Consider the following 22408-nt stretch of genomic DNA (forward strand, 5'->3'; position numbering starts at 1 on the left):
GAAATGAGGAAAATAATGTCCTAACAAATAGTAGTTTTCCATATACAAGAAGTAGGGATAGGCTCTAGGCAGAGGAAACAGCATATGAATGAGAACTGCTAGCAGTTCAGCATTGCTGGAGCATAGAATGCAAAAGGGAAGAGAGGCTGAACAGGATGATACTTGGAGTAGTAGTAGCCAGGTGGCAAATGGCTTTTATCTACATTATATATTCTGAAGCATTATTAAAGAATTTTAAGTAAGGGTATGACATGGATTATTATGTATCAATAATAGCCTTATATTGGTGGTACTCAGGAGAGCCTATAAAACTTTGCTTTTACACCTTAGCCATTTAAGGTGATATATGGGATATTACGACCTGTAGAAACTTCCTTTCTTGCTAAAATCAGTCCATTACCCTGATGGTAAGGCATAAGTTCACATACTAGTCCTATATATTCCTCGTGCATTAAGGGACCTTTGTTTCTGTTCTGAATTCTTATAGTCCCCAGCCCTCAAACCCACATGAAAATTTTGAAATTTCGAATTGTATTTTAAAACTTAGTTTCCTGAGTCCTTTAACTAGGTCTTTAAAAACCCTTATAAATTTTTATAATGATATCCCCTTCTTGCTGAAGAATTCATATTTACCTATGTAGTTGGACATCATTCATTAGGCAGCTATTAAGGATGTAGCTGTTACAAAATCAGTATTTTATTGCTAAGAAGATCATTAAAATAATCATATGTTTCTTCTTTGTCTAGTAAACAAGGAACATAGGAATGAATAGGGAGCCTTAAGAGAACATTTTAACCAGACCTATCCCAACTGATTTGCAGCAGAGCAGAATTAAAAACCCTTATCTTTTCTTGATTATGCTTCTGATTCTTCTAATGCAGCTCTCTCTTCCTTTGTCTCACACTAAATCCTGGAATCCACTCCTGGGGAATGATGGTCAGGACAAAGGGGTGGTATACTTTATGCAAAGAATTTCTTAAAAAAATAAATAAATAAAAGAATTTCTAAGAGTTTGTAACGCTTCCTTCTGTGTATTTTAGAGGAGGTAGATGATCTGCAAAGGAACCAAAGTATAAAATTCATGTTTGGGATTTCCTTTCAAATTTTGGGTTTGGGGGCTTGGTTCCCTGGGAAGAAGAATCAGCCCCAGCTTACTGTTTCTGTGTCTCCCCCATAGGGTTGGTGGAGGTATATTGCAACCTCAAACAAATGCCTTTATCCCCTGGATGACCCTGCTCAGTGGTAATTACCACAGTTTGGAAATAATGTAGAGAACACATTTTTCCTCTCAAAATAGGAAGAGAGGGATTTGTGAGGTTCAAAATTTGCAAGTAAATATGGTTGAGCCAGCATTGTCAGAAAAAGAGATGTTCTCCAAAGTGAAATTGCGAGACAACTGAAACTTAAGTACCAAAACTTTTTTTTTTAATTTTAACCATTATGAGTAGAAATTTTTCTAAACCGTATTATTTTCTGCTGTATCAGAGTATATTTGTATATCATTTAATCCATCTTTTATGATATAAAGTTTGCTCTAATTAATCAGTGTTGCCCCAGGGGTCCACTCACATTATACAGCGATATTTCATCTAAGATCACATAGTTCCAGGCAGAATGCTTTTAAATTATGTGACAGCTTTTTGAAAGTATTTTTTTCTTTTGCTGTCAGATTATGGGCTTATCACTTCTTTCTGCAACCAGTCTGCTTACTTTTAGCAAGTTTTCTTTCTTTTAATTTTCTGCTTCTGATCTACTAAGTTTAAAAAAGTGGTTTTACTAAACTGTACACCTGAAACTAATATTACACTATACGTTAACTAGCTGGAATTTAAATAAAACTTTTTTAAAAAGTGATTATTAAAAAATGGGTAGGGAAATAAGGGACTCCCTTTGAGAAAAATGTATGCCCTTAATCACTTTGGAGGGAGCACTATTCATAAGCTTTATAAATAGTGTTTTAACTTCCTAGATTTGACTCTATTACAGAGAAAGTCATTGCATAAAAATACATGTACTTATAAGTGAAGCATAACTGTCAAAATAAAAATAAAGCATTCATGGTCACATACATTATTTACAAAATATACAAGTGGGTATATAAAAACTACTAATTCTTAAGTACTTACATGTTCAGAATCCATTACACAAAACCATGTTAACTTACTTTCAAGAACTAACCCATCCAAAATAATCATTTTTAACCATAGAGAATCTTTGCTGGTCTTTAACTCTTTGGGAGAATTTATTGCCTACCAGAAGTAATGTAGGAATGATTTACTGTTTATGATCGGACTCTGATTTTAGACCATTATAAAGACTGATCTGTTGACTTTGGTAACTCCTGAATGGAATGTCTCATGCCTCTTTTTTCTAGGTACCATCCCCAGTATCAGAACCTGAAGAGGAAAATGATCCTGATGGTCCCTGTGCTTTCAGGAGGCGAGCAGGATGCCAGTATTATGCTGTAAGAACTTCATTTTTTTGTAGTATATATATATGAACTGGAATTAATAGGTAGTTCTTGTCAAGGTAACTTAGTCTTGATTTACAAATGAGAAGTCCATCAGCATTTTTTATTTACTATCCCCTATATATACCAGTGAAAGATGCTGAAAAGTACTGAGTCCTTTCAGAAGATATTTAAAAAATACCAGAATCCTTTTACTTGGAAATTGATAATTTCAAATTCTAAATTTTAGAAATTTAGTTTTATTTTGAGCCTTAACTATAGCTTAATTTAGCAGTTAGGAAAATTACTGTCACTGCTAGAGTTAAATAAGCCCAGAATCTCTAATTGAAAATTTTTTTCAGATTTATTTATTTGAGAATTTGAGAGAGAGAGAGAACACACATGAGCAGAGGGGAGGGGCATAGAGAGAGAATCCTGAAGCACCCTCCTTGTTGAGCATGGGGCTTGATCTCAGGACCCTGAGATTATGACCTGAGCCAAAATCAAGAATTGGCTGCTTAAATGACTGAATCACCCAGGTGCCCCAAAATTTTGATAGTTGCTGCTTATTAAAATTTATTTTAGGCAAGTCCATCTTGTGCATATACCAAGTAAGGATCAAACATAAAAGAATCATTTTTAAACTTTCTTCATGGCAATATCTTATATAATAATTATATTCAAGCTTTTTGACATACTTAGAAATTACTTTGTGCTATTAAGTCAAGTTTTGGTGCAGCATTATATCAGGAGAGACTCACTCCCAAATGCTCGGGTTTTCATAAAGGTATAACTAACTGTAGCGTCACGAGGATAGCTTTCAGATATGACTTGCAGAGACCATTTTTCTTGTTGCATTATGGTAAACATCTACACTTCCATCATTTCAGGGTATGTGTGTGTGTGTCTGTTTAGTGTAGAAGAGGTAGGAAGTTATTTATGAGTTATGCTAATAAGAAAAAGAAAATTACTATGAAAAGGCAGAGTAATGTTAAGACCCAGAAAAATAAAGGAAGTGTTAGCTTAATCCATAAATGCTATAAAGTACAATTTTTGGCTAAAAAACAACAACAACAAAACAACAACAAAACAAAACTTCCTTCTGATTTATCTCAATAAGAAGCCTATACATTACTAACTATAGTGTCTTTGCTTTTCTACGTAAATGTTAAAAGTCATAATATTCTTTAAAGATAGATTTCTTCGAAAATATGTTATACCCTAAAATACTAAATTCAGTTTGAGTTATTTTGGTAAGTGAACTTTTGATTCGGTTTTATAAAATTTTATTTAGTTAATGTCATTTAAACTCCAATTTTACAGTTTTACATCTAAATTTCAACTGTTCTTCTAATGCTGTACTTTATTTTTATCATGATTTAACTTTTCTTCATTTCAGATTTACTCCCTGATTTTTAATTTTTTTTTTCTTTCTTTGCAGCCTCGTTTGGACCAAGCTAACCACTCATTTGAAAATTCAGAATTGGCAGATTTGGATAAGTTGAGATATAGGCATTGCCTTACAACGCTCACAGTCCCAAGAAGATGTATAGGATTTGCAAGGAGGCGAATTGGCAGAGGTGGAAGGTAAACTATTTCTTTTGGCCTGCTTTTTGTTTACAAGCTAGCAGGGAGGATGTAGAGAAAATGTTATTAAGTTCTTCCAGATAATATTTGGTTTTATATTGCTTTTCAGGGTTATAATGGACCGGATATCCACAGAACATGACCCAGTCCTAAAACAGATAGACCCTGAAATGCTGAATGGTTTTTCAAGCTCTTCCCAAACTATAGACTTTTCTTCTAATTTCACTCGGACCAATGCTTCCAATAAACATTGTGAAAATAGACTGTCCCTCTCTGAAATATTAAGCAATATCAGATCATGTCGACTACAGTGTTTCCAGCCAAGGCTACTAAATTTACAGGACAGTGATAGTGAAGAATGTACCTCAAGAAAATCAGGGCAGACTGTGAACAATAAAAGAGTTTCTGCAGCATCTGTAGCTTTATTGAACACCAGCAAGAATGGCATATCAGGTAAGCTGTCACTTTTTAAAAGTATATCCTGCTCTTCTGTTTTTCCTTAATTTTCATTATTCACTACATAAGTGCTCAGGGTAAATTTTAAGGTTTATGTTCATAATCCCACTGAAGAAAGGAATTATTTTTATCTTAACCTACTAGAGTTTTTTTCCAGCCTAAGAAACTAAATCCTGTTGTTAGGGTTCATATTTTAACCAGTGTCCTACTACCTATAAAACCCTTTTTTTTTTTTTTAAGAGTTTATTGATTTATTTGAAAGAGAGAGAGAGAGCGCACGAGCCGGGGAGGAGAGGGAAAAGCGGACTCCCTGTTGAGCGAGGAGCCAGATGTGGGGTGATCCCAGGACCCTGAGATCCTGACCTGAGCCAAAGGCAGACACTTAACCAACTGAGCCACCCAGGCACTCCTGACTTCTGTTTTGAATGTGTGTGCCTGGTTTTGTGAGTGTGTTGGTGGAAAACATAGGCAGTTCTCTGTGGGCAGAATGGTTATAAGCTGCTGGCAGATCTTCATAGCCATAATGTGCACTTGGTAAAGAAAGTTTCCTTTTTTTGTGTATATGAACTTTGCTCAAATGTAGGTATTGTTCCTCAAAGTACCATTTAAAGCTCTCTCTCTGAAAAATTATTTTTTTTTAAGAAGCTCCCTATGATTAGTTGTAATTTTGTCTGGTAGCTTACCTCTGATTGAGATTGGAGAGCATTTTAAGAAACACTGTGCTCAAATTAATTTTTTATGACATGTACATTGTAAATGTATAGTATCTAGACAATCTAAAATGTAATTTTGATTTGTTTTCATCTGCGGATAGTCTTGTCTTTATCACATGTATACAAGTAGGTACAATTTTTAATATCCTTATAATAGATACATCAGTACATGGTATCCAGAGACCAAACTAGATGTGACTTCTCTTACACTGTTGATATCCTTTCTTTATATAAAACGTATGTATTTCGAAGTTACTTTAACCTGGATGGTGCATTTTACTATGTGAAATTATGTAAAACCTCTTTAAAGTGGTTGCAAATCATTTTAGTTTGAAATTTAGTCTCAGTCATATTCAGTCTTTCTGTTATTGGACTGCTTATTTTTAAACTTGATCTGGCCACTTATCCATTTAAAGATTATATTAGAAAATTAGATTTGTTTGAATAATTAGAAGTTGATAATGTCATTCCTCCAAATTAATTGGTTAATTTTCTCCCAAATAAACTTAGGTAAAGAAAATGGTATCTCATTATATAAAGTTCATGAGTCTGTGAAGTTTTAATGAGCTTTTGAAGCTGAAATGGATAAATTCCTAATATGATTTGTGGTGGCAGTCTTCCTAGAAACCTAAAGGTAGTAGGAAGTTGATAAATATTAGTTTTTTGTTTTTTGTTTTTTTTTTTTAAGGCAACTCCATGACAGTGTTCAAATAAACGGAACTGGAATTCCTGTATCAAAAATTACTCAAAATAATTTTTGCCAAAAGGGGAATTTAAAAATATCTCAATATAGGCACTAATAATTAGATTTGATAGTAGATTTGAGTTTCTTCTCTAACAATGAATGCCATACCAAAAAAGTGATTTTGTGTTTCATCTCACCTTGAACATGGCCAGATATTTGCAGCTTTCTATTGTACATTCCCAATAAACTCCAGAAGGATTTGACTAAAAACTCTTTTCCAGAAAATATGTATAGATTTTGTATGTTACTGTATCATCTTTATTCTATTTGTATTGATCCAGAATATGGCTTACTATAATTTCAATAATCCCATAATATTAGCTCTAGAATTTTATGACACTATCATGATATATTAGCATAAAATAAGCATTTAAAGTATCTTCGGCATGGATGCACTTTTCAAATAACTTAAATAACAAATATATTAATTTCTGCCTTTCTCCTATCATTAAAATAATAGTCTTTTTGGTCTGTATATTTCCTGTCTTAATTTTTTGGTATTCTCAACATAGTACCATTTCCTTCTTTCCTTGACAGATTTCAAGACTTAAGCAACAACTTAGCTACATTAGAATCAGTGTCTTAAATAGAAATTTTCAAATATATATTCTATTGCCTAGAGTAAAGGATTATATTTGAAGTTTTCCTTCTCAGCTGTGACCCTTTAATCATTGAGGCCACAAGGTGTTTTTTTTTCCTAATATATTTGTTTCAAAATATTAGGCACAGGTATATAAATGCATAATGGAACAAGTCTTTTAACAGCATTTTTGTAAACATTTGAAGTACCCATTTGTACCAGTTCTATTCGTTACATAGTCCTCTCAGTTCTGGTTAGAAAATTTAGCTGGATTCCATTACAGTACAGTAAATACTGATAACAATTCCTTCATCGACTTAAAGAGAATGTAAGAGTTTTTTTTTTTTTTTTTTTTTTTGAGAATGTAAGAGTTTTTAGAAAGTTGTAGTTTTATATTTGGTGGACACAGACAAAAGAATCTTTTTTTATTTCTTTCAGTCTTTATGCCTTCATACTGCAATATGAAGGCAATACTGAAATACTGTTGCCTTATTCTTAGTGGACTTGGTCATGAGAGCATGTTTGTCTTTAAGAGTAACGAGACTGACACAGGACCCTATTTTTACCTTACAGGGTGTGTCACTGAGCTAGACAAATTATTAGTACTGAATTTTCTGTTTCACAGCTGGAATATCACAACAAATAGTTTAATCAGAAATAGAACTGTGATACTCTTGACAATAATGTTTAATCACAACTTTTTTAGTTCTTGAACTTGAGTGCTAGTGGCAAAGAATTTTCTTTTATGTTAATAACCCAGTTAATATTTTTCAAGTCATAATCCCTGTGTCCTAAATAGATCCTAATTGTTCTTTTTGATGTCATACTAAAGGACTTAAAACAAATTAGAATGTATGTCCTAGGTAGTAGAAGAACTAAAACCAAAGACTTCATTTTAAAGCAAAGACACATGTCTTATTAAGTATTATGTAAAATGAAGATCTGTTTTCTTAGCTGAAAAACTCTTCTCAAAGAATAGAACCAGGACAGAGAAAGAAAAGATAGATTGTGCTGAAAAATAGCAAGTGAATAACCAAGGAAAACTAATTTCACACATAATTACTTAGAATTATTATATGCAAAGCACTATGTTAAGTGTTTAATATTGCAGTTTTATAAGAATAATCCTTTAAGGAGCTTCCAGCACATGGCAAGCAAGTATTACATTTTTTAAATAAATAGATGATAAAGTTTTTAGTCATTTGAAACTGCAGTATTATTTATTCTTTTGAGATACTGTTCTTAAATCCAAAATTTAAGAAAATGTATATCTAAAACTAGCTTTGCTTGGGGCACCTGGCAGGCTCAGTTGGTAGAGCATGTGACTCTTGGTCTCCAGATCGTGAGTTCAAGTCTTGTGTTGGGTGTAAATTACTTTAAAGATGGATGGATGAATGAATGTAGCTTTGCTTGTTCAGACTTGAGGAGCTGGATTAATTTACTTTTATTTAACCTTGGTTTTGACTGTGGTTGCAATTAACATTTTTCCCCTCATTTGTCTTTGAATATTGAATAGATAGATACCAGCAGCATTTTTGACCAGCTGCAAATATTTTAACATACCAATTTGTAAGAATATCAACATTTTGAGCAATTTTCCAGAGAAATTCCTGATTTTTTAATTTTTTCGGGTTTTTTCCTGTTCTTTCCTAAATTGCCATAAAATATTTGCAAATATGAAAGTTTTTGAATAGGTGAAATTATATTTTCACAACTAGCTAAGATACAAGGATTTATTTTTGAGTTACGATTGCTTCCAGAAGTATGAGATATAAATTCAGATTTCAGGAGTTAAAAATTTTTAGTTTGCTGAAGGACTAATACTGAAATTCCAGTTACAACTCTTTAGGTTGAGTATCACAAATTTAAATGGGTCTTTTTTTTTTCCCGTCTTTCATACCATTTTATTTTCTCCCTTCAACCATAATAATACGATACCCAAATTCTGTCCTAATTGGAGGGTCGGTAAACACAGGCTTATCCGGCCCACTTACAGGCAAGGCAAATGCTGCTGCTTGAAATGGTCCCACCATAGAACCTCTGGTCATCCAACCCAAGTCGCCCCCTTGCCTGGCTTTATCTTCACTATACTGTGTGGCCACTTCATTGAATCTCATTCCAGACTTTAACTTTTCCATGGCTTCCATGATTTTCCCATGTTTTTCGCACAGAATGTGTCTAACCTTTATTGTATTACCACCACCTTTGGGACCCTGGGCCTTCTTGTCAGAACTGTCACTCCTGGAGGCGGCTCCCCCTTTCCCCCGTTTCCTGGAACCGCTCTTTCCCTTGGGCGGCATCTCCGAAAACTGCGACCAAACCCTCAATGGCTTCCTTCACCGCTAAATGGGTCTTTTAAAGATTTTGTTTTTTTTTTTTAAGTAGCCTCTCAGCCCAACATGGGGCTCAAACCTATAACCTCAAGATCAAGAGTCACACACTCTACCAACTGAGCCAGCCAGGCACCCCTTATATGAGTCTTCATTTTCATACATTTGTTCCTCATTCTTCATCTCCTCACCCTTCACACCTGACCTCACCTCCCATCTTCACCCTTTGTGCCCCCACAGTTTTGTAGCCTATTCGTTAGTTTGCCTTTAACTGTGAGAGTTACATCATAGGGTGTGTATAGTCCTGGACGAATAATGTCACCTTTGAAGGATTGAAAGATTTGTCCTCATAGTAGCTCCAAAGGTTCATATGAACTTTCACCTGACTCCTCACTAAGACCTACAAGGTTTAAAATAAGTTGTCTTCCCTACTCCCAACAGCCCCAGATCTATCTTTTAAAACAAACCAAAAATGTGTATAGTCAGTATTGCTTCATAGAGCATATGTTAAGACTTTTATAACAAAGACCTACCCTGTAGATGAAGAAATGCTGGATAATAATATATGCATTTTGACTCTTAGATAATCTTTACCACCGTATTAGTTGTTCTTCAGTAAACTTTGAAAACTTGGTCTAGACTAGTGTTTAAAAAAATTCATAGCTTCCCAAGAATACATTGCATTAGCCCACTTAGAGAAACACTGCATTAAAAGATAATTTTTAAAAGGCACACACAAAATCATATGTTCATACCCTATTGTGAGATGGTCATCAAGAGGATCCAGAATGTGTTTCTATTAGATTTTTTTTAAGTTCTATCAACAAAAGTTAGCAAATACTTGTAAAAGATTTCCCACATACTCATGAATACTACGTCTGTGGGCCTGAGTTTAAGAAGCAGTGATCTAGGGCTTTTAGAATCATTAAACCAGTATAAAATATAGTGGTGACACCTTGAGTATATTTTTGATGGACCACTGTCAGAATATGGTAGGGAAAGCTGATAAGGGGTTAGCCTAGCAGATTACCACACAGGAACCACATACCTGAAAGGTGAAAGATGAAATGAGGAAAGCGTAGGACTTTTGAAAACAGAATCAACATTTCAAGGATGGTGACAGGTATTCTAACAAAAAATACATGGATTCATTTGGCAAATAAGGCAACTGATATCTAAGATGGATACTGAGGGATGTCTGGGTGGCTCAGTGGTTGAGCATCTGCCTTTGGCCCAGGACGTGATCCTGGAGACTCAGGATCAAGTCCCACATCGGGCTCCCCACGTGGAGCCTGCTTCTCCCTCTGCCTGGGTCTCTGCCTCTCTCTCTCTCTCTCTCTCTCTCTGTTTCTCATAAATAAATAAAATCTTTAAAAAAAAAATAAGATGGATACTGAGCCAGATCAAAAAAATAGCCAGAGAGGTTAGAGGCTTTAGTGAAAAAACAACTGTTGGTTATATACACAAGATACCTAGAAATGCAAGTACATCACTAGTGTATAGAATGATATATTTGCACATATAAAGAGGAAAATTCTATAATATGTATTCCTATTAGTATGTATTAACCACAGAGATTTGGAAAACTTCTTACTCAGGTGAAAGGACACTTTCCATCTATCTAGATTAGTGAAATATTGGTACCTTTACAAAACAATCAGATTTGTGGTTACTTTTAAAGTGACAGCACTTGGAGGGGCATGGTAGGGTAGACTTACGACCAGCATAAATTTTAGTTTTAAGCTAGCAACCTTTGAGCAACTAGTAGAGCTTGTCTTGGCAAGAGAAGCAGATAAACAGATTTGTACATTCCCAACTCCCCTTTTTGCCACTACGGACCCTCCTATTCTCTATCTCATTTCGAAACAGATTTCCTCACAGTATAACTGCAACCTTTTCCTGCAGTGTTTTAATGTTTACCCCTTTGATGACTGCAAGTCAGTGTGCAAAATAAATTTCTTGTGAAACTATTTGAGTGATTATGAAAGGAAGAATAATCAGTAGAGAAGGTGCTTTCAGTCAAATTACCTACCAAGTTACCTACTTCCATCTACCATTAAGTCAGCCCTAAAAATGATAATTCAGTACTGTGTCTGTGCCATTAAGATCACACGTTTCTTAGCACTTTCCATTCACCCTAACAAAATGAAACAGGTCAGTTAGAAAGGATATTTTATGTGTTCAAATTCTGTGTCATAATTACTAATTGCTCTTTTTGTCTAAAGAATTGAAGTAATACTGAACAGTGCTCTAGAAAATACTGAATGAGGAACATCAGCTTGTTTTTCAAGCACAAAACATTATAGCAAAGAAAACTAGGTGTCAAGAAAGAATATAACATGCTAAGCTTGAGATGAGGGGAAGAGGAAAAAAATGTCATTTTTCAAAGCATATTATAGAATTAAGCTGAGTTTATATTACCAGTGATTCTCAACCGGTAATGGGATCAGGGATGAAATTTTTGGTATCAAAGTCAGCCTAGGTTAAAAAATTTAGGAAACCCCATTAATTTGAATAATTTGAATTGAGTCTTGGTTGAAATTTTAATGAGTTTTCTATGGGGAAAGGATGGGGTTTCTGAGCAAATTATGGTCTCAACAAGACAAGGCAGTAAGTAGACATACCACCCCCCCTCCCCAAGACAGGCAATTTTATCAGCATTCCTTTTTAATATATATGTAAATGGTCATCGTTCATAAAAAGCAATTAGAACACCTGTAGTAGGCAATACTTTGTCATGGACTACCAACCATTTTTTTAAATTAAAAAATGCTTTTTGTTCTTTCTACTAATTTAGATACATACTTACTCTGAATTCGATTTCATGATTTTCTGAATTAAAATATTTTAGAGATGATTCTCACTGTTCTCATTTCTCTCTCAATTTTGAAATAGCCATTAAAATTATAATTAATTTAGTTTATTCCTCAATCACCATAACCTGCCACCTCTTCACTACAACAAAAACTTAGCTCTAGACAAACATAATCTTGGATTTGAGGGAGTACACCATGCTAACACCAGATTCCAAGTCTATTTCATCTGAATTGGCACACTCTTTATACACCTAAGACTTAAACAGATTTATTTGGGTTTAACTTAAGAGTTTTCCTTCCTGCTTTTTATCTAATAAACTATTTTTCATCTCTTTCCCAAGGTTTTCAAACAGCTGGAAATTCATGAATACTTCACATTTTCATTTGATTTTGAAGATTGTAAATTTAGAATTAAAAATATTTTTTTCATTTAAAAATAGAACACTTGCAATGAATTTAATATGTGCAAACAAAGAAAAACATTTGATTTTGTTGGTAATTCAGTAAGATAACTAATGTGTACTTCAAAAATACAGGTAATATTAAAATTTTAGAGTGAGCGTTATCATAACACCAGGTCTTTTAATCTTCTAAAAATTAAAATTGCTATCTAGGAACTGTTTTGGTTTTTTTTTTTTTTTTTTCCCATAGTCCAATACAAATTTTAATGTTGCAGAACAGAAATGAAGGCGTATCAAATGCTTTGTCCATCTCTGGGGCCTAACTCCCTTTTCATAGAAAATAGACTGTATTCAAAACTTATTATATATCTAATTTACTATCATTTTTTTTTAACTTCTCATTTTAATTATACTAAATGGAAAACTTGGGGGTGGGGGTAGTTAAGTAACCTAGGTTTAGGGTGTAGTCTATAGTCTTATAGCTAAACCCCTTTAGGTTCTGTTGATTTGATTGCTCAATTACACTTAAAAGTTGACTCATATTAGTTGGTATTTCTTTTACGTATCTTTCCTTTCCAACTACACCATAGAATTTTATAGCAGGGGCCCTCTTAGTTTATTTTGCCCTGTATTCACTTAACTCTTAAATGTAGCACTCTGCATCATGGTAGATAGTAAATATTTGGTGATTGAAAGAATAGTTGGGGAGAGCAAAGAAAGCAATGAAGAAAAGTAGAGCAAAATTATTCTAGTAATAGATGTATTCTGATGTGACTTAATATTTCTTGATTTTGATAATGTACTAACTTCTATGGAAATAGCTTTTGTCCTCAAGCTCAGTTTATCAATAATGTACTTGAAAACTAGTGAATGAAAGTAAAGAAAAATGTTTTCTATTATAACTTTTTCTTAGCTAACTTGTAAACAGAAGTTTTAGATGTCTTACTTTTACTTGAAATCTACTAACTTTTAACACAGTTGATCACAGCATAATTGCTTACATTGGAGGATACATTCTACCTTTAATTTTCTGAACGATTCTCTGGTTTCTAGCCCATATTTGTATAGATAAGACTTATTTTAGTATCAATCTATTGGCTTGAAACTATAGTTAATGGTTAAACTAGATGAACATCTTTGTTCTCTACTCTGATTTGTAATCAGAGAAAATGTCCTGAATGGAAACCAGCAGTAAGAATCATTTAGTCTTCTGGATGGTCCTGCTTTGTTACTAAAGCTATCACTTAGTCATTATTATTATTTCAGTTAATAAATCAAAATTATTTTATTGTTACCACAATATAGTGAATTAAAAGTGATCTCAAAGACATTAAATCTGAATAAATGATTAGAATCCTTTTGTTAGAACTACGTTATACAGTAAACACTACATATAGAAACTTTTTTAGCATGTGACATTAGAAGATTATGGATATTAGCATAAACCACTTTTGCTTTTTGTTGGGTTCTTTGCTGATGTCGATTTGCGATTGCTTTTCATCTTAATTAGGCAATCGTGTGATACTGTATCATACTTTGTGTTGTTATAAGTATTTTAAAACACATACTTATTTCTGAAATGAATGTCCTTTACCAGTAACAGGGGGTATCACAGAAGAGCAGTTCAGACACATCAACAGCAGTTAGTTCAAATGCAGAGGCAGCAACTTGCTCAGCTTCAGCAGAAACAGCAATCTCAGCATTCCTCGCAACAGACACATCCAAAAGCACAGGTAAACTTGTCTTTTAGTTGTGGTTATGTTTCTTCCCCCCCCCCCCCCCCCTTCATAAGTACATCGTTTTCATTCAATTTTAGTCAAGTCATGGAGGATAACCTTCAAAAACTAGTTTATATTTAACGAAGGGAGTACTAGAGTCAAATATGGTATTTGTAATGTAGGAAAGAGACTACATTGTTTTAAAGGGTTATTAGAAATTTGTGGAAGAAATTACATACTCTTAGGACTATCATCCCCACTTATACAGTCCTCAAAACTTTTTTTCCCCCAAGAATATAACTTTCCTAACCCTTTCCTAAACTATGTTTAAGTGCCATTTGGATATGCCCCATGGGCCAAGAGGTAATTCTCTTGAATTGTATAGTGAATCTGAACAACATAGCCCTTTTCTTCTCTGAATCACATTCCCCTGAAGAAAACAATGGCCACCAGGTGAAGTTTTCCACTGGCATGATTAAATGAATACACAAAGAATAAAAATATAAAAGTGTAATTGCCAGAAGAAGGTAGCACTGCAAACACCTTGATATGAGCACTGTAAGACTTATTTTGAACTTGTGGCCTCCCAAACTGTATGAGAATAAGTTTCTGTTGTTTAAGCCACTAAAAATTAAACTGTAATTGAAAAGTAGGTTTCAAATTTGAGCCATCTGAAAGAAAGACATCTAGTGTTTAGGTCTTAGGTTTGTTGCTTCATAATTCCAAAAGTAATGCTGAAGGAATAACTGAGACGCGTTCAGTCTTCTTTGTATTCTATGAGCTCTCAGGCCAGCATCTGCTGATGGTAGTAGTTTTAGTTCTTTCTCAGGGGATCACTAAATACCCTGACCTTGGAAATCCTGAATCCCAAAACATGAAAATCTGACACCAGGACCTCTCAGCACTCTTCTAGCGTCCAGGTAGATTTGGGAATGGCCCACATTCTAGAGCTATTGGCTGTTAGGAATAGCTGATCAGCTTCCTACGGAATCAAGAGGAATGGCCATTAAACTTGCCTTTGTTTGCTTTTTCTGAATCTCTTGAGTAGCCAACTGCGAGGTAGGCCAGACATATTTTTTAATTGTGACAAAAGTGATGGTCAGTTAGTCCTTTTGATTTCATTTGTCCATGGTATCTAGATTGTCAAGTATTCTTAAAGGCATTCATTAACACATACTAGGAAAATTAGTAGACTATTATACATTTGAGGTTTTTAATTCCCTAGATCTTTCTCTGAAATAGTTGTTTCCCATTTTTAGTCCTTTCCTTGCTTCATATGCCAGAAATAGTCTGTGGAGTCCTAGATCTCTTAAACACCTGTAACTCTTCAAGACGAAAAAGGCAACTGCCTTTTGGTTTGCCCATTTCTTAATATTCATGTTCATGAAATCACATCAGAAAAATCAAGAGTTTAATTTCGTTCATCTTCTAGGGCTCAAGCACCTCTGACTGTATGTCTAAAACACTTGACTCAGCCAGCGCCCACTTTGCTGCATCCGCAGTGGTCAGTGCACCTGTTCCAAGTCGCGGTGAGGTAGCCAAGGAACAGAACACTGGCCACAACAACATAAACGGTGTTGTCCAGCCTTCAGGTAAGCTTGTGGTTTCGTGTGGTGCTTAATAGCTCAAAGCTGGAACTCACCGATTTGAGATAGGACTTTTGTTATTTAAATGCAAGGAGAAAACACTGTACAAGAAGTCAGGATTCTTCAGAATTCCGTGGGGAAGTGTGGTGGAATGGCTGAATGTTTTTCTAAAATTCACGTAAAACCTACTCCCGGTTTCCTCGTGCACCCTCTAGATAACCTTCCTCTGTAGCTCTTCCACCTTGCCTAGCTTTATCCACGTACTACTGTGAGTTGCCTCACATCTTAGGAAACATGTTTATCTAATCACCAACCAAAAAAGGATAATCCAGGCTCCTCTCTCAATAAGTTTAAAATCAGATTTATTGTCCCACTAGCACATATTCAATGGGCTGCCTTCCTGATTCCTCTTGAAATCCAGTATTCCTCTGCAACCTTACCTGCTTCTTACTACCCCGAGTCCTCAAAGACCTGCTGTTCCTATCAGCTTTCAACTACTACTCACACCTTTGGCTTTTCCACTTGCTTTTAGTGAAGCCCATGATCCTGATTGCCCCCCTTAGTGATTTCTTCTTGCCTGTGTGAATTCTGGTAGAATCCAACCATCATTTCCACGTGCTTTCAACCTCCTGTGTCCTATTTCCTACTTTCCAAATCGGGATGCAGCAGAATACTTTGTAAAGCCTTTTTATTTTTATGCAGGCCACTAGAAAGATCTGTCCTTGGGTTGTACTGGGTTAGGGATGTGATCAGGAGCTCTCTTTGGAGAGGCCATTGTGTGGAAATTAACTTGGGATTTAGTTAGAATACTAGTGTTTGCACTTATTTTTATTAAACTCTTGATTTTTTGAGAGTTTACTTAATGTCTCGTGATATGAATTGAATGATTTTCTCTTTCAGGAACCTCTAAAACGTTATACTCCACCAATATGGCTTTATCATCCAGCCCAGGGATTTCCGCTGTACAACTTGTAAGGACAGTTGGCCACACCACTACAAACCACTTAATCCCAGCATTGTGCACAAGCAGTCCTCAAACACTTCCCATGAACAATTCCTGCCTGACAAATGCAGTGCACCTCAATAACGTCAGTGTTGTTTCTCCAGTCAATGTGCATATCAATACACGGACTTCAGCACCATCGCCAACAGCCTTAAAACTTGCCACAGTTGCTGCCAGTATGGACAGAGTGCCAAAGGTTACTCCCAGCAGTGCCATCAGCAGCATAGCAAGGTGGGTGCATGTGTGTGTTTCCAGTAGCATTCCACCCCTCCCTGCTGGCTATCTTGTGGGAGGAAAAAGGCGCTTTTTTTTTTTTTTTTTTTACTGCCCAAGCAATAAGATATCTGTTGATTTTCTTGCTTTTTAACAGATACTGAGATCTGCTTAGTGTGGAGCTGTGTGACTAAGATTATTTTGTTTGAAGTGTCACTAGTGCGCTGTTTATATGCCAGCCAGAAGTACTAAAAAAACAAGGGGGAAACATCAAATTGGGAACCATCAGACCTCCAAAAATACATCATATTTTAGAAGCTTCAGTCCTATGTTACTTTTTTGTAGCATAGATAGTTGGGAAGGCTAGAGGAGTTGTTATTAATTCCCTTGTCAGAGCCTTAATTTTCTTTATTTTTAAAAGATTTTATTTATTTATTCATGAGAGAGAGAGAGAGAGAGAGAGGCAGAGACATAGAGGGAGAAGCAGGCTCCATGCGGGGAGCCTGATGAGGGACTTGATCCCGGATCCCAGGATCACACCCTGAGCCAAAAGCAGACACTCAACCACTGAGTCACCCAGGCGTCCCAGAGCCTCAATTTTCAAATCAAAATTTGCATTCTCTTCAACATTGTACACAAAGGGAAAGTAAATTATTCTATGTATATATTAAAATTAAGAATATTCTGGGTTTAGCTAAATCTGTGGTATTTCAGGATATGTTTTTATATTTCTTTCTGTGATACTAATTCATGAGAACAGTGAATCAGAAAACAATTGAAGTGCATGAACTAATAACTACATGACCTTAAGCCTATAAAGTTAAACTGCGGGATCCCTGGGTGGCCCAGCGGTTTAGCGCCTGCCTATGGCCCGGGCGCGATCCTGGAGACCCGGGATCGAGTCCCACGTCGGGCTCCCAGTGCACGGAGCCTGCTTCTCCCTCTGCCTGTGTCTCTGCCTCTCTCTCTCTCTCTCTGTGTGACTATCATAAATAAATAAAAAATTAAAAAAAAAATAAAATAAAGTTAAACTGCAGTGGAAAGTAACTAATACTGTACTTTTAATGATTATTCTTTTTGAGTATTACATATTTCATCTATTGTAAAAAAACTTGGATGGGTTCTGTGTTACATATTTCATGAGAAGTTTGTCTTCGGCTTCTACTGAAATATTATGTTAAATTACTGTCTTTCCTAAGTAAACAGTTATAATCAAGGAATTAGGAATTTTTAGGATTTCTTAGCTGAAGAAAATTTGTCCTCATTCCTGTATAGAAATTATAAAAATGGGAAATGTTCTTGTGAAGTACGTATTTAGCTGTAGTTACATAAAAACATGTCTGTAAATACTGATAATATTCTAGAGAGTATTAATGTTGATTTTACTCCTTGCTTCATTTTAGAGAGAACCATGAACCAGAAAGATTGGGCTTAAATGGAATAGCAGAGACAACAGTAGCTATGGAAGTGACATAACCTAAAACATGTGGCTTTTGACCTGTGCTGATGGTGTACAGTCATTCATATTCCAGCTGAATGCAAAAGGCGACACTCTGTGGATCACAGAGCGTAACAATGGACCTAAATGGACTACAGTATATCGGATGTTAAATCGATATATGATGTATATTTTGTAAAATTGGGAAAATCACTACCTTGTAAAATAGTTTATTTGTATCATCAATATTATTTCTGTTACTTGAATAGTAGATATTCATCATCATGCTTTTGCACTTGAATTTGCAACTGAATGGATTTTAAAAAATAATTCTTTAATGGGATCATGAGCATGAAATGGGATCCTGCATCACTTGTTTTAACTATTTATTTTGCCATGTTTACATTTTGTATCTTGTAAAAATAAATCCAACTTTGTGTCTAAAAAGTTAAAGATTCATAGCTAGGAAATGAAATTCTTGTAATTTTTTTCTAAAGGAACTGTAAAGTTTTCACTTGGTTCATTTTGTTTCACAATTTGACTAGATGGACTTTTTGGTAAATACTAGTGGCATTTCACTGTCAAATATGAAGTTCAAGGCAAAATAGTATTTTCTATTACTGTGCAGGGGAAAGGGATGGATCGATACATGCAAATTTAATGTAGTAACTCACTTTTCCATATATTTTGAATGTATATTTCTATTTATAATACCAGTTTATAAAAAATAATTACACAGGAAAAAACGGACTAGGAAAAATTATGCATCTAGCACATTTAAACTGTGCAGATAAGAAAATTTTTCAAGGATTACATTTTATCTGAAGACTGCATATTTTAACTGGCTTTAAAACTGTAACACACCACATAAAGGATATTTTACCAGGTATGTATTGCATCATATCATTGCAATAATTATTGGAAGTCTACATATCGAGCCATCCCAGGTGTTGGGAGGGGGGAGGGTTGTGGCAAGATTGTCTTTTCAATTTTGGAGAGTTTTCCTGTGGCTACAAGGCAAGTAACGGGTTGGAAAAAGTCTGACTGTAAGCGTTGGACACCTTCATAGTGTAGTGTTTTAGTGACTTTTTTTATACGGTTCTTGTAAATTAGATACGTGTAGTGGTGTTTCAGAATGTTTGTTTATGCACTAGTTCAGACAACTTTCCCTGTTACTTGTTCTTGATAAGTGAAAACTGCAGGGAAATAAAAATACATATCAAAACATGGACATGCTGCATATGTGTTTATTTCACAATGTGCACACAGTGTAAGTGAAAATGTAAGGGAGATGATAGCACTTAACAGCACTTTTCATTTTCACAGTGCTTTCCAAGCATTAATGAAAAGAATTATAAGAAGCTCATCTGTGGGCACTATTGGGTTTCAGATAATCCAATATAAACTACCTTTGATATGAAAAGTTCTTAAAATATTTTACGGAATGTAAGTAATTTGCAGTATAACATTCATTGAAATCTCATAAATGAGCCTCATTTTATAAATAAAAGTTTAGAGTAGAATTATATTGCAAGGGGGTTTTGTCAAGTAAGTCCTGGGAAATGTAAATATTTTTAATGAATATGATTAAAACCATTTCAAACTTACATAATTTTATACTTTACATTTTTTATATCTGCAGTCCTGAAAGTTGTAAATTGATATGTCAGTTGAATTAATGGGCCAAGATTTCTGCTGAGAGTGGTTTTTATTCAGGTCCTAAATGTGTAAAGCAATTTATGGTCAAAACCACAGAAAAAAATAAATTTAATTTCTTCATTGGTTGTGACCTGATAGGATCCATGCTCGTTTCTGCCATACTACCTCTGGAGTTACTCATTGCTGATGATATAAAGGAAATAATTTTGATTTGATTTGTATTATGACTGTGTTCATTCTGCTTATAGTTGGATGTATCTCCTTGCTATTAAGAACTTAACAACTTTAGTGCCAATTTTGGAGAAAGCTTTTTTTTCCATTTTACTAGTAAAGCATGAAGTGAATTTGCCTTATGTGATATACATGTTATAAATAACTGAAGTAAAACAGAACAACTATCCATTTGTACAGTTTCTGGAGATGTGGCAAATCCAGAACTTCTCAAAGACTGGTGACCAATTTATTTGTTCCTTTTGAAGTAAAATAGAAAAATAAGCCTTTCTTATTTTGGTGGTTGTAACTGTTTCACAGATGGCATTTCAGTTATTTGCACACACATTTTTCCAGTGCTTTTCGAAAACTTTTAAGTTTAAGATACTTACTTTCACCTTATTAAAGAGCCGTTTGTCTTCACACTGGCCCTCCACGGGGCACTACCACCGTATCTCGGTGTTCTGAAGAAACTGATGTTGGTACTTGTAGTTCAGTAACCCTCCAGAGTCCTTTGGAGAATGTGGGTTCTTCTGTTTTTGGTGGGATGAATAGGAAGCCGGCTGGTTGGTTTTGTTTTTTGTTTTTAAACAAAATAACTCTCATGTCCTGGGGTGTCTTGTTATTTGATATAGATAGAAATACTGATACAACCTGTATTTTCCTGCCTTCCTAAAGAGAGCACCCTTCCCTTCCTAGTAATTCAGGATCATCGCGACCACTGATTAATGTGGCTCTAAGCATATTTGAGGATGTTTTGCACTTCTTTCTTTTGCAAAAGACCAAAGGAAAAATAAAAATGTCTGGAGGGCACATCACACACTTCTATCCCCCCACAAACACACTTTCTGTCTTTTATTTATTTTATTTTTTTATACACTTTCTGTCTTTTTTAAAAATAGGGGAAAAAAATAGGGAATACAGTATTTGCACCTGTGCATAGTGTTTATTAGGAAGGTTTTTTGTGGGAAGGAGAGCAGTAAAGGAAGACTTAACATTATAGAAACTGGGCAGCCCTGGTGGTGCAGCGGTTTAGCACCGCCTGCAGCCTGGGGTGTGATCCTGTAGACACGGGATCGAGTCCCACGTTGGGCTCCCTGCATGGAGCCTGCTTCTCCCTCTGCCTGTGTCTCTGCCCCCCTCTCTCTGTGTCTATGAATAAATAAATAAAATCTTTAAAAAAAAAAACATTATAGAAACTTCTCCCTAGGATATACTGCCATATTCAAATATAATGCTATATTTTGTGCAGAATTTTTTTGATCAGTAATACGCTGTTGACAGAAATGTCATTCCTTAGCTAACTTGGCAAACTATTAAATTTCAAAAGGTTAAGTGTATTTCAAGTATTTCACTATTATATCCTGTAAGATGAGGGTTTTTTCATTATTAATTGGAATATACACGTCTAATATCATGGAGCATGTAGTTTTCTCTTAGTGACTTTTTCATTTTATCCTAACAGTTATGTAAGTACCGGTATTATTCCCATTTTACCGATCAGGAAAGTGAAGCTTGGAGAAATTAAATTATTTGCCCTAAGCCAGCAAGTTACTGAGCCAGGAATTAAACTTAGGTAGTCACCACCACACTTCTAACCACTGCCTCCCATCTGTTTTGTTTTTGTTAAAGATTTATTTATTTATTTATTTATTTATTTATTTATGAAGGGAGCCCAAGCAGGGGGAGCAGGAGAGGGAGAAGCAGACTCCCCACTGAGCAGGAACCGCCCTCCCCAGTCGGGGGCTCGATTCCAGGACCCTGGGACCACGACCCGAGCCAAAGGCAGAAAAGCAGACGCTCCACTGACTCAGCCCCCCAGGTGTCTCTGCCTGCCATCTTTAAAGGGGAAAAAGTGCTCTTCAAAGAAGTACTTAGTAGACTTCTCAGTCCACTTGTTGGCAGCATCTTAGTAAGCGGAGTCTCAAACTTACTTAGAAAACAACTTCCTCCACTCTTGCCCCACCAGGCAATTAATGTTTTAGTTTTTGCTTCCAAGACTGCATTAGATCCAACTTTGGCTTCCAGCCGTCTGCCAAGCAAGCCCAATCCGATCCGATCCTCCTCCTCTGTCAGCCGGACCTAGCCAGTCAGTGCTCACAGCTTGCAGTCCACACAGGGCCTTGGCAACTGGAGTGGGGCCAGGACTTGGCTGAGCTTTGGCCCCTCCTGGACCTTGGTTTCCCTATCTGTAGAACGAGCAAGTTCCTAAAACTAGGAAGGAGGCCACTGGCAAACTTGGTGAAGGATTAAGGGTGGCCCACGTGCCAGTGGTTTCTCACCAAGGAACTAAATGATGTGGGAGCTAAAGCAGAGCCTACAGTTAGCCCAGAGCTGCTGCTTTTTTTTTTAAGGTTGAGTTTCTTTTTCTTTTTTTTTTTTTTTTTTAAGATTTTATTTATTTATTCATGAGAGACACAGAGAGAGAGAGAGGCAGAGACACAGGCAGAGGGAGAAGCAGGCTCCATGCAGGGAGCCCGACGTGGGACTCGATCCCGGGACT

At 35.6% G+C, this 22408-nt stretch overlaps 2 protein-coding genes across 2 annotated transcripts in view; one reads left to right on the plus strand and one right to left on the minus strand.

Annotated features, from left to right (window-relative positions):
- Positions 1 to 19265, plus strand: part of EPC2 (enhancer of polycomb homolog 2) — a 117562-nt gene extending 98297 nt beyond the window's left edge. Inside the window, 8 exon segments of the mRNA XM_025431786.3 lie at positions 2376 to 2465; positions 3892 to 4037; positions 4147 to 4490; positions 13676 to 13702; positions 13705 to 13811; positions 15229 to 15388; positions 16283 to 16616; positions 18002 to 19265. Of these exon segments, the coding sequence (XP_025287571.2) occupies positions 2376 to 2465; positions 3892 to 4037; positions 4147 to 4490; positions 13676 to 13702; positions 13705 to 13811; positions 15229 to 15388; positions 16283 to 16616; positions 18002 to 18074 (1281 nt within the window). The 3' untranslated portion in view covers positions 18075 to 19265.
- LOC118351483 (peptidyl-prolyl cis-trans isomerase NIMA-interacting 4-like) lies at positions 8408 to 8868 on the minus strand. Its single transcript, XM_049097183.1, has one exon. It carries the CDS (start codon positions 8829 to 8831, stop codon positions 8436 to 8438), a length of 396 nt encoding a protein of 131 aa, XP_048953140.1. The 5' UTR covers positions 8832 to 8868; the 3' UTR covers positions 8408 to 8435.
- Positions 19266 to 22408: the final 3143 nt, after the last annotated feature.

Source organism: Canis lupus, chromosome 19, assembly GCF_003254725.2.
Source record: "Canis lupus dingo isolate Sandy chromosome 19, ASM325472v2, whole genome shotgun sequence".
Lineage (NCBI taxonomy): Eukaryota > Metazoa > Chordata > Mammalia > Carnivora > Canidae > Canis > Canis lupus.

What these genes read in the sequence shown, in the direction of transcription:
- LOC118351483 (XM_049097183.1), bottom strand. Translation starts at nt 8,831, where the DNA reads ATGCCGCCCAAGGGAAAGAGCGGTTCCAGGAAACGGGGGAAAGGGGGA.